General features: G+C 38.1%; 2 protein-coding genes across 2 annotated transcripts in view; both read left to right on the plus strand.

Moving 5' to 3' along the window:
* The window catches only part of LOC105387848 (programmed cell death 6-interacting protein), a 34,578-nt gene that overhangs the window by 15,487 nt on the left and 6,921 nt on the right, over positions 1 to 12,170 (plus strand). The window contains exons 7-9 of the mRNA XM_048621783.1: positions 6,444 to 6,606; positions 7,992 to 8,115; positions 8,567 to 8,582. Of these exons, the coding sequence (XP_048477740.1) occupies positions 6,444 to 6,606; positions 7,992 to 8,115; positions 8,567 to 8,582 (303 nt within the window). The remainder of the gene's footprint in view (positions 1 to 6,443; positions 6,607 to 7,991; positions 8,116 to 8,566; positions 8,583 to 12,170) is intronic.
* On the plus strand, positions 1,296 to 4,345 carry LOC125488652. Its single transcript, XM_048621785.1, has 2 exons — positions 1,296 to 1,451; positions 2,090 to 4,345. Exon 2 carries the CDS (start codon positions 2,267 to 2,269, stop codon positions 3,698 to 3,700), a length of 1,434 nt encoding a protein of 477 aa, XP_048477742.1. The 5' UTR covers positions 1,296 to 1,451; positions 2,090 to 2,266; the 3' UTR covers positions 3,701 to 4,345.

Raw genomic sequence — 12,170 nt, forward strand, 5'->3', positions numbered from 1 at the left:
GTCTACGGAAGTATGATCACGTGTCCAGCTACCGTGCTAAGTTGAAATGGCTTCCTATCCGAGATAGGAGAAATTTACGTATTCTCTGTCTTCTGTTTTCTGTCCTCCATGAACCCAAATCCCCTCCATACCTAAAGTCCATGTTTAACTTTTTGTCTGACACTCATAGCCGACACCTCCGCTCCTCCCACAACCTTTTATTATCATTACCATCACATCAGTCTGGCTTTATGCGACATTCCTTCTCTGTCTCAGCAGTCCGTCTGTGGAATGATCTCCCTGAGTCTATCAGGAAGGCTCCCAGTCGTGCACTTTTTAAATCCTTAGTTCGGTCTCATTACCTCAACAAGTTAGGATATAATTAATTACAGCCTTTTCATGTACCTCTGTTTTAGTGTTATATATTTATGTGTATGTATATGTAGTATAAGTATATATAAATGTATTATTATATATTATTAGAATGTTAGGTATATGTTTATATAAATTTATTTTATATATATGTAGGTATAATTATGGTAGATTTTGTGTAGGTTTTTTTTTTTTTTGTGAGATTCATTGATTGATTGTGATTTTTGTTATTTTTTTTGCACTTCCCTACTTTCTGCTCCTGAACCTCCTGCAGGTTGACTGGTAGAGAATGCTCTTAGCATTAAGTCCACCTCATTGTACATCTACTTTTGTAAATTGTGCAATAAAAGTATAAATAAATAAATAAGTGTAGAAGACCAGTTTTATACGATTGCCACCATTTTAAACAAAGAGATAAATTCACGGTCACCACCTCAGATTCCAGCGGCAACTGTACCTTCAACTCCAGCTACAAGTGCAATAAAGTTACCTCCTATAGATATACAAACTTTCACAGGTAAATTCATAGATTATGTACCATTTATAAACATATTCATGTCACTAATTGACAACAACAATAGTCTAGATAACATCCAAAAACTGTATTATCTCAGATCATTTGTGAGAGAAGAGCCTTTTGATCTCATCAAGAACCTGCCATTGGTAGGTGAAAGCTATCAGGAAGCTCTTAAACTCCTTAAAAATAGATATGAGAATAAGAACAGAATTGTCAATGAACACATATGCAACCTTCTAGATTTGAGGACAGTAGGAAAGTCAACAGCAAGCAACTTAAGAGAGTTTGTATCAACTATTAGGCAACAAGTAGCCGCCATAAAAAACCACAGTCCAAACATCATATACTGGGATCACATACTAACATGTATAATTCTGCGCAAATTAGATGGTTATACGTCTCGGGCATATCAACTCGAGCGGGACCGCCGAACCCAGCCTGGAGGATTTACTGGGCTATCTGGAAAAAAGGGCTCTGGCGCTGGAGGGCACCGACCAGAGTCACCACCAACAACCCCAAGCAAGATACGGGAAGGTAGCAGCACACGCAGCCGCAGCTGACAAGCCGCCAACCTGCTTAAATTGTAAGTCGACAAATCATAAGCTATTTAATTGCAAACAGTTTCAGTTGATGGCGAGCAAGGAGAGGATAGATTTTGTTAAACAAAATAAGCTGTGCAATGTCTGTCTTGGTGCGCATTTTTCAAAGTGTAGGTTTCACTTCAGATGTGCTGAGTGCAAAGGACCCCACAACACTCTGGTGCATTACAATGAGCCTGCCCTCGCACCTCCTGTTACTTTAACAGGCAATAATAACAGTAATGTACTTTTACCCACAGCTAGAGTGAAGGCTATTGCAAAGGATGGTACAGAGGTTCATTTCAAAGCACTACTGGACAGTGGATCTCAAGTTTCAATAGTCACCTCAAAACTAGTCCAGCTCTTGGGTTTAACTCCCAAACAAAGTGCCACAAATATAATAGGCATATCAAATGCAAAGAACCATTTGAAATACTGCGTCCCGTTGGAGATTCATTCACTGAAATCAGCCTTCAAGACCACAGTAACCTGTCACGTCACCGATCAGATTACCTCTCAACTGCCCCAATCTAAAATCAATTTAGATGAGTTACAGCTTCCATCTAACATTGAATGGGCAGACGAGCAATTCAATGTGCCAAGTGACATTCACATGTTAATGGGTGCCAACATAATGTTTCAGGTGCTATTGCCGGAGAAGAGCAGTGTGACTCCTGCCAACAACAGCGGGAAGCAGTCGCCAGCTCAGAATGATCTGCACATCTTTAACACACACTTCGGCCACATCATCGGAGGGAGTCTGCCGACAGGTTCCATTAAGGGTCAAATATTATGTAATAAGGTAGTGCTAAAATGTGAAATGGATCTCAATGAAACACTAGGCCAATTTTGGACAAATGAAAAAGTACCTGAAATATTTTCAGAGAAGTCTCCAGAACATGAGCTCTGTGAGCAAATATTCCAAAATTCAGTAGAACTCAAAGATAAACAGTTTCAAGTTCCATTGCCCTTGAAATTACCTCTGTCTGAAGTAAAAGAGACACTAGGTGATTCATTTAATTTGGCTCTGAAAAGATTTCATAACTTAGAAAAGAAATTAATGGCAAACCCAGAGCTATTCATGCAATATAAACAATTCATACATGAATTTTTATCTCTTGGTCATGGTCACTATGTCGACATTGAGATGTATGACATCAATAAACAGGCAGCTTACTACATGCCTCACCATGCAATAATTAAGCCAGAGAGTAAAACAACAAAAGTACGCTCGGTGTTTGATGCGAGCATGAAAACAAACAAAAAAGTATCATTGAATGACTTACAGTTGAATGGTCCTGTGGTTCAGAGAGATCTATTTGATATTATGCTGTTGTTCAGATTAGATAGGTATACCATTACCTCAGACATCAAGCGCATGTTCAGGAACATCCTGGTAGATCCAGCGTTCACATCGCTGCAAAACATTCTCTGGAGGGACGATCCCAGTCAACCAATAAAATGCATTAGACTAGATAGGGTAACCTATGGTCTCAAGAGTTCGAGTTATTTAGCTACTAGATGTTTAATAGAACTAGCTAATAGGTATGAGAATGAATATCCCTTAGCTGCATTCATACTAAGGAACAACACTTATGTCGACGACGTGTTGTATTCTCACAATGATTTAGCCACAGTACGTGAAGCTAAACAACAATTATGCTCGTTATTGAGTTTAGGCAGTTTTGACACTCATAAGTGGTCCTCCAACAACGAGTTGGTTTTGTCAGATATACCATTGGAGGATCAACACTTTGACAGTATTGATTTGCAAAAAGACAACTACAATATGAAAACCCTAGGTCTTCAGATTAATACTAAAGAGGATAATTTTATCATAACTTCACCAGGAACGTTCGATACAAATCTACTCACAAAAAGAAGCATACTTAGTTATATAGGTAGGTGCTACGATCCGATCGGTTTCATAAATCCGATAATAGTAGTAGCAAAATCAATAATGCAGAAGTTATGGATCAACAACACAGATTGGAATTCATGCCCTCCAACTGATGTAGAAAGGGAATGGATCCAATTCACCGAAGACTTAAGAGTCATGGAACCAATTAAAATCAATAGAAATGTAAGGTTTTCAGACGAAGACACAGTGGAGTTGATCGGGTTTGCAGATGCATCCAGTTCCACGGCACACGGTTGTTGCATCTATCTGCGAGTAACCACCCCAACAGGTAATACCACGTTACATCTACTCTGTTCTAAGTCTAGAATAAACCCTATACAAAAAAGGGGATGACAGTGCCAAGGCTCGAATTGAATGCCGCACTATTGTTATCTAAATTAATGTCGAAAACATACGACACATTAAAATTAAAAGTTAATGTGAGCAAAGTTTACTTATTTAGTGACTCACAGATTGTCCTAGCATGGCTCAAAATGGAATTAACGAATTTACAAGCATATGTCGCAAACAGAGTAAATGTAATCCGTCAGCACACCGTCAGCTGGCAATGGTTGTATATTAGTACTGATAATAACCCAGCTGACCTCGTAAGCAGAGGCGTCAGGCCGCATGAGCTGTCAAGTTGCGAGCAATGGTGGCACGGCCCACGTTTCCTGAATGACAGTGAGTATAACTTTCCTATTACTGAAACGAATACTTCATCTGATTTACCAGAAGTGAAGCACTGCTTGGTGCTCTCCAGCGACCACGGGTCTCACACAGGCCCGCTCGAGTATGTGTTGGAGCGCTTAGTCAGCAATTGTTCTGATCTTAGAAAGATGGTTAGACTCTTAGCATACATATTGCGATTTCTAAACAATATGAATAAAAATAAAACTAAAATAAATCACGACTATTTGTCTAGTGCTGAATTAAATTCCGCTTTAATGCTTATAATAAAGTACGAACAACATAAATATTTCGAAACAGAGATAGAATCTTTGTGCAAAAATAACAATCTAAAAGGAAACTTGTCAAATTTACATCCTTTTGTAGATAACGAAGGCCTCCTGCGCGTAGGTGGTAGACTTGACCATGCTGATATAACTTACAACCAAAAACATCCAGTTATATTACCAAGAGAATCTCACATTACTACACTGCTTATTAGAAGTGAGCATGAAAGACTGCTGCACGCAGGCCCTAAGCTATTATTATCTAGTTTAAATCAAAGATTTTGGATTTGTAATGGATTATCAGAAGTTAAAAAAATAACTCACAAATGTATTACATGTTTCAGACAAAAGGCTACAGTAGCCAAACAACTCATGGGTTCATTACCGGCTAGTAGAGTAACCTCTACCAATAGAGCTTTCGTGCGAGTAGGTGTAGACTTCGCTGGACCTATCGATGTTAAATTGTCACGCGTAAGACGCTCAGTAATTGGAAAAGGTTACATCTGCGTTTTTGTATGTTTTACAACAAAAGCTATTCACCTTGAGCTAGCTTCAGATTTAACCACCGACACGTTTCTCGCTTGCCTGCGAAGACAAATTTCGAGGAGAGGTCTTATGACTGAAATACATTGTGACAATGCTAGCACATTCAAAGGTGCCAATAATCAATTAAACGAACTCTATAAGTTGCAAAGCTCACAAAATCACCGTCAGCAAGTTTATAATTTCGCTTCTCAACAGGGTATTCAATTCCATTACATACCATGTTATTCACCGACGTACGGAGGCATATGGGAATCGTCCGTGAAAAGTACAAAGTACCACCTGAAAAGGGTGATAGGTAAAAATGTGTTAACCTACGAACAGTTAAGTACTGTGCTGTGTGAAATCGAAGCAGTCCTCAACTCTAGACCGTTGCTACCCTTGACCGCTGACCCAACTGACTACTCTTACCTTACACCAGGTCATTTTTTAATTGGTAACGCCTTAATGATGTACCCTGAAAGCGATATCACTAATATCCCACAAAATAGATTAAAGTTTTGGCAAATTTGTACTCAAATCAAACAATCATTTTGGAAAGTCTGGCACAAAAACTATTTAAATGTATTACAAAATAGACCTAAGTGGAAATTTGATGTATGTAATGTTAAACTAGGTAGTCTAGTTATTTTAAAAGAGGACAACGCACCTCCAATGATGTGGCCCTTGGCCAGGATTGTAAAACTCTTCCCCGGGCATGACAGCAAGGTTAGAGCTGTAGAAGTGAGAACTCCTAATAATAAGTCTCACATTAGGGCTATAAATAAAATTTGCATATTACCTATTGAGGATAATATTTAGTAAGTAATTAATTTTAAGTACTTGTTAATGTAGTTATAATTCAACCTAACTTTGATGTTATTGTTAAACTGTTTTGTTAACACCATTGTTATTATTGTGTTTTATTAGATAACTACATGTGTAATTTCCCTTTGTTGTTAATATAGTATAACATCAGTTGTTAATATACTTAATGTTGTGTTTTGAATGTTATTTCCAAATACGTATAGGTATATTATTAAAAAACCATTATTGTAAAAGTAAATTGATACCTAAAGGTGTTAAGTACATAGGCACAGAGTTATATTTCATACATTTATTAAGAAAAATACTATTTGTTTTCTCATCTTGTGAGGCCGCAGCATGTTGGCTAGCAACACTAATTGTCTATGATTATCATCTATGTTTTCTATATTTCATATCATTGTCTATGTTCAACCTCCTCTTCCGTTTCTGCTCTTCACACGAAAATACACGGATCAATCACAATTCCCGTTTATTATTACTCCCACGAGCTTCAAGCACCCCCAGGGCCTACAAACCAACCACATACAGTCCACTCCGCTCCAGATAAACAACGGACGGGATGGTAATCAATCACGGGAAAAACTTTCGGCGAAGCGTCAATAATAAGTAACTTACTTACTTATTCCCAATCTCCGCTGGGGAGCAAAGGGCCGAAGTGAAGCGCCACCATTCTTTACGATTTTGGGCCAGCTTAGAGACATCCGCCCAAGACATCCCCACCTGGCCCATTTCCTTTTTGACAATAATTTAACTTATGTTAGGTAGTTACTCATATTTGTGATCTTCCCCAGGACATATACCGCCGCTGCGGCGCCCGGCTCGCTAGCGCGCAGAAGGACAACGACTTCATCTACCACGAGCGCATCCCGGAGGCGTCCCAGCTCGAGGCCATCAAGGGCGCCGCGGTCGCCAAGCCGCTGCCTGTCCAGGATAAATACTGCACAGGGGTGAAAGGTCAGTGAATATGTCTAAAAAGTCGAAGGTCCTGGGTTGGGTTCCCGACTGGGTCTAATATTTGTTCTCGGGTTTTGCGTGCTTATATGTATCGGTGAAGATATATCAGCTGCAGCTGTCCGAAACCCATATTACTGGCTCTGCCTAGCTTGGAGTCGGATGGCCGTGTGTATGATAATGGAAACAGGATTGTAAAGAAGGGACAGCAGATTCGTCCGCGATCAAGCGCGCTTGCTGACACCGCGTATAGTTTCCGCATCGTTCCGCCACACGCCGCTAGATGGCGCTATAATGAGTTTCGACACGTGAGTATTATAAGTAGGTATATAGTTAGTTATAGAAGAAGGCAGAAGGACAACGACTTCATCTACCACTCGCGCGTCCCGGAGGCGTCCCAGCTCGAGCCCGTCAGGGGCGCCGCCGTGGCCAAGCCGCTGCCCGCGCGGGACCACTACTGCATCGGGGGGAAAGGTCAGTGGAGGGGAACGAATGGTGTATATCCCATTCCACGGGGAAAGACATCTGACCCAAAAAAAACTACCCTTATTCGAATGTAATAAGCGTTTTGACAGATGTCTTATCCCGTGGAATAGGATATAGTGATTAATTACCCTGTCTGCTAAGCTGAAGGTCCCGGGTTCCATTTTCAACTGGGGCAGATATTTGTTACAGATATTTAAACTCGGGTCTTGGGTATTAGTATTTATATGTATAATATGTATCTGTATAGGTTTAGATATATTAGCTGCCCGATACTCATATTACTGGCTCTGCTTATCTTCGGGTATAAGATAACGGAAAGCAAGGATATCTTATAAAGACGCTGTAGGGACAGCAGATTCGTGCCTGTGCTGGAGCGGTGGTAGCTTAGTCGGAACTGGTAAGGTAGCTGTAGCTCTGACGTCACTGCCACTATTTATTTATTTTTACCACTAAAGTCTCAAAGTCAAATGGTTTAATCGACGTAAAATTTTACAATTATCTGTCGATAATCATCTACCACCATTTCACAAAGTCCCCGTCATTAAGGAGGAAAGAAATGGCGAAAGAAACTCCTCGAGCATCTTTTCAACTTCAACTTGACGGCACCGTAGCTAAGAGGGTAGTGATGCTGCTTCCGAAGCTGGGGGCCGCGGGTTTGAATCCCGCCCAGGGCAGGGCAAACATTTGTGTGATGAGAATTTGTGTTTGCTATGTGTCTGGTTGTCGTATATTCAATATGTATCTATTTATGTATTTGTGTAGATATATCGGCTGTCCCGGCACCCATAACACAGGTTCTGCCTAGCTTGGGGTCGGATGGCCATGTGTAAAATGTCCCCACATATCTATTTTATATATTTTTTTTATCTTTTTGCTTATATCTAACGTCATACCTCCCGCAGATCTGTTCGAGGGCCTGGCGCCGGCGGCGGTGCACCGCGCCCTAGCCGCGAGTGAGGCGCGCAAGAGCGACGCCGTCAACGCAGAGATCAACAAGCTGAGGGACGCCACGCAGCTGCTAAACAGGTGGGTGTTAATTTTACACTAAAAGTAAAAAGGTTTTGCAGTAAAGATAGAAACTATTGGTTGAATACTGAACCGTGAAACCGGTTGAAACCTGTGGAACAAGAATATATTTAAAATCTATTGTGTCTGGAGCAATATCGCAAGGAAGAGACGCAAAATGGGATTATAACAAGGATAGTAATCCTTCCGATTCTTCAGTCGTTAGTACCTATGTATTGTAGTCGGAGTTTTCTTTCTATTCAGCCGCAAAGAAATGTGCAATACTTACTTATCTCGAGTACCGCTCTCGCTTACAATCATCAAAATTGGTGACCCCAACATGATACCCCAATTACCCTTAAATGTATAGTTAATAATTTTGTTATGAACTTGTACATTTATTGTTGGTATACCATTTTATAATACATCCCAATAAATAAAAACAAATAATCCATCCCTTACCCCCCCATAGCGTGCTGGCATCCCTCAACCAGGAACGGAACGGAACGACGCCGTGCGATTGTAAACATCGAAATAATTGTACTCCATCAATTAAATTTAATTAATTAACCAAAACAGTGCCTAATATCCACCAAAACATAGTAAAATTCAAGAAATAACCTCACCTCATCTTATCCAACAAGTGAAATTGGGGTTTGAACCCCTCCTTGGACAACATCTTCAAATAAAGGTACATAAATTGAGCCTATTGTTATCGATTCTGGTTGTTTTTGAATTCAAATTAAAGATAAACTGCCAAAAAACAACAATTCATATCACCAACTGATAAACAAGCAACCATTTAGGCCAATCAGCTGTTCACTAATTGACAACTTACAAGTGTTGCCAGAAGTGAAATTTATATAAAGCTCGCACTACACAGTCAAATGCAGAATTACGTTCCAATCTACGAATACTAGAACAAAATACAGAAATACTTAATAAATAGTACCTAGTTTGGCGCATAGAGGGCATTACGGGTACTAAAAATAAATAATGAATACATTAGATAATTGTTGTTCAGGTTGCTTGCAACCGATACCAGGTAGAACATTCCTGACATGTTCAACTTGCAACGAGAAATATGACCTGGATTGTGCAAACGTCTCTATCCAACGCTTCCGAAATACAATGACTATCGAACATAAAAAGTCATGGATCTGCGATTCATGCTTCTGTAAAAAGCCCAAAAAGGGTAACACAAACACTCCTTTACGACAGCAGAAAACTACACCACCACCTACGAAACAAAACTTGAAGGTAAACCTAGAAGAACAACATAATAATGTAACTCTAAGGGGTAAACCGATACAAACAGTTTGCGCCGGAGAAGGCTCAGATGAGGATACAATTTGCTCCGGAGATACCCTACCACCAGAAAATTGTTTTGCTACGTCGTCTCAAAATACCATGATTACGGAAATAGAAAATATATTGGAAAAAAAACTAGAAGAATCTAAAAAAGCTATAATAATGGAAATGAGGAAAACTATTACAACTGAAATCTCAAACACAATAGCTATATTGAAACAGGAAGTTAAACAAGAATTAAAAGAAGAGATTAAACGAGCAGTTACCATTGTATCAGATGAACAAGAAAAAGTTAAGCAAGACTTATTGAATTTAAATAAACACATCGCAGAATTAAAAACTGAAAACAAAAAATTACAATCAGAAATAGAAGATATAGAAAAAAAATTAGAAAAAAGCAATACAAACCCGGCCATCACCAAATCAAACATGAAAGAGTTAATGTACACTGATAACCAAAAAAAATTAGTACTCTATGGTCTCAAGAGCCACGAATGGGAAACTGAAAATGAACTATATGACAGAGTAATTAATGTATTTCATGAAATAATGAACATAAACCTCGAAGGTTACATTGATGACCTAAGGCGTATGGGAAAAAAAGGCCCGATCGAACTAACGCTAATCAGCAAACAGTGGACCAAATACCTTGTCCAGAATAGTCACTACTTCAATTCTACAGGTTTAGGAATTTCTGAATACCTGGACGATACAGCACGTGAAAAAAGAAGAGAAATGATTAAAATTCTTATTGAAGCAAGGAAAAATGGCCATCAAGCTAATATAAAAAACAACAAACTAATTATAAACGGAACACAATATAAAAAAGAGGAGGAATTCAACTGTAACAATAAAAATGCCACAAATTACCGTCAACAATACGCTGATGTGACTTCAGGAAACAGTAACACTGACGGACAAAGAAGGAGACAAACAGATATGCCTAATAAACCTGGAAACAATTTTTTCCACCAGCGACAGGCCAATCTCCATTATCAATAACTACAAAACTAACTAATCTGAATATACTTTTCCAGAATATTAGAAGCCTCAATAAAAAACGTCATCTATTGGAAGCAACGACTGAAATTGATAACTTAGTACAGATAATATGTATGACAGAAACATGGGTTACCGAATCTAAGAGTGAACTATTGTACGTCGATGGTTATAAATTAGCAACATCCTTTAAACGCTCTGAACATACAGGTGGAGGAGTGTGTATATTTGTCAAAGAAAACATAGATTATAGAGAGCTAGATTCTATTAATAGAAAGTCAATTGAATTTATATTCGAAACATGTGCCATTGAAATACTAAAGCTAGATTTAATAATTATTGTAATTTATTGGCCAGACGATACTAGAATGCCAGATCTGTTTTATGAGTCATTAGAAAAACTCTTAAAATTTACACAAGTAAAATATACAAAGAAACGCATCATGATAGGAGGAGACTTTAACGTGGACATGCTAGTCCATAATCCACCTAGCTTGAAACTATTAGAACTCTTCAAATCATATAATTTTTTTCAACACGTAAAAGAGCCAACGAGGGTTACAAATTCAAGCTCAACTTGTCTTGACTTACTTTTCTCCAACTTCCCTCTTGATCATTGCGTCAAAGAATATGGATTTTCTGATCATAAGGGTGTTATAGGTACTGTACCTAACATAATAAATAATAAAAAAATCATATGGTATACTTATAAAAGAAACTATCATCATAACAATGTAATAAATTTTAAAACTGAAATAAAGAAAATAGATTGGAATAAAATAATAGTAAACAATAGAAATATTAACGAAAACTATACCACATTTATAGAGACAATCCAAACTGCATTGGATAAATGCATTCCAAAAATTAAATCAAAATTAAAAATATATAATAATAAAACATGGTTAACGAAAGGAATAAAAACATCGTCCAAACATAAAAGATTACTTAAAAGTTTAATATCACAAACTGATAATAAAACACTTCATGATAACTATAAACAATATGAAAAAATACTTAAAAAAGCAGTCCTACAGTCAAAAAAACTGGTATATATAAATTCAATGAAACATTCAAAAAACAAAACTAAAACTATGTGGAGAATTGTTAAAGAACGTACAAATAAAATGACTAGAAAAGAAAAACAAAATACCAAATTAAAAATTAATAACCATCTTACTGAAGATCCAAAAATAGTGGCTAATACCTTTAATAACTTCTTCTTATCAATAGGACAAAATGATCAACTGTCATCGACACCGTCCTCATCCTCGCTGCCGCCCGAGCCGCCTGCCGCTCCACCACACATTTCACCGATGCTTCACTCTTTTTTTCTTAAGCCAGTAAACGAACACGAAATATATCAAATTATAAAAAAATTAAAAAATAAACGTAGCTTCGGTTACGATGAAATTCCCCCAACACTCGTTAAAGAATGCGCGGACATACTCACTTCACCAATCACTAGGTTAATCAACCAATCATTTACTGAAGCATGCGTACCTGACCAATTAAAAATATCAGCAATAAAACCTCATCACAAAAAAGGCAGTACCCAAGATCACGATAACTATCGACCCGTAGCAAATCTCCCATCATTTTCAAAAATACTCGAAACTGCAATGTACATACGTCTTAGTTCATACTGTGAAAAAAACCGAATCTTTACTGAAAAACAAAACGGCTTTCGGAAGAATCACACAACTACCCTTGCTGTATTCGACTTCATAAAGGAAATTTTGAAAATAATAAATGGGAAACAATAT

This window comes from Plutella xylostella, chromosome 6, assembly GCF_932276165.1.
Source record: "Plutella xylostella chromosome 6, ilPluXylo3.1, whole genome shotgun sequence".
NCBI classification, from domain to species: Eukaryota; Metazoa; Arthropoda; class Insecta; order Lepidoptera; family Plutellidae; genus Plutella; species Plutella xylostella.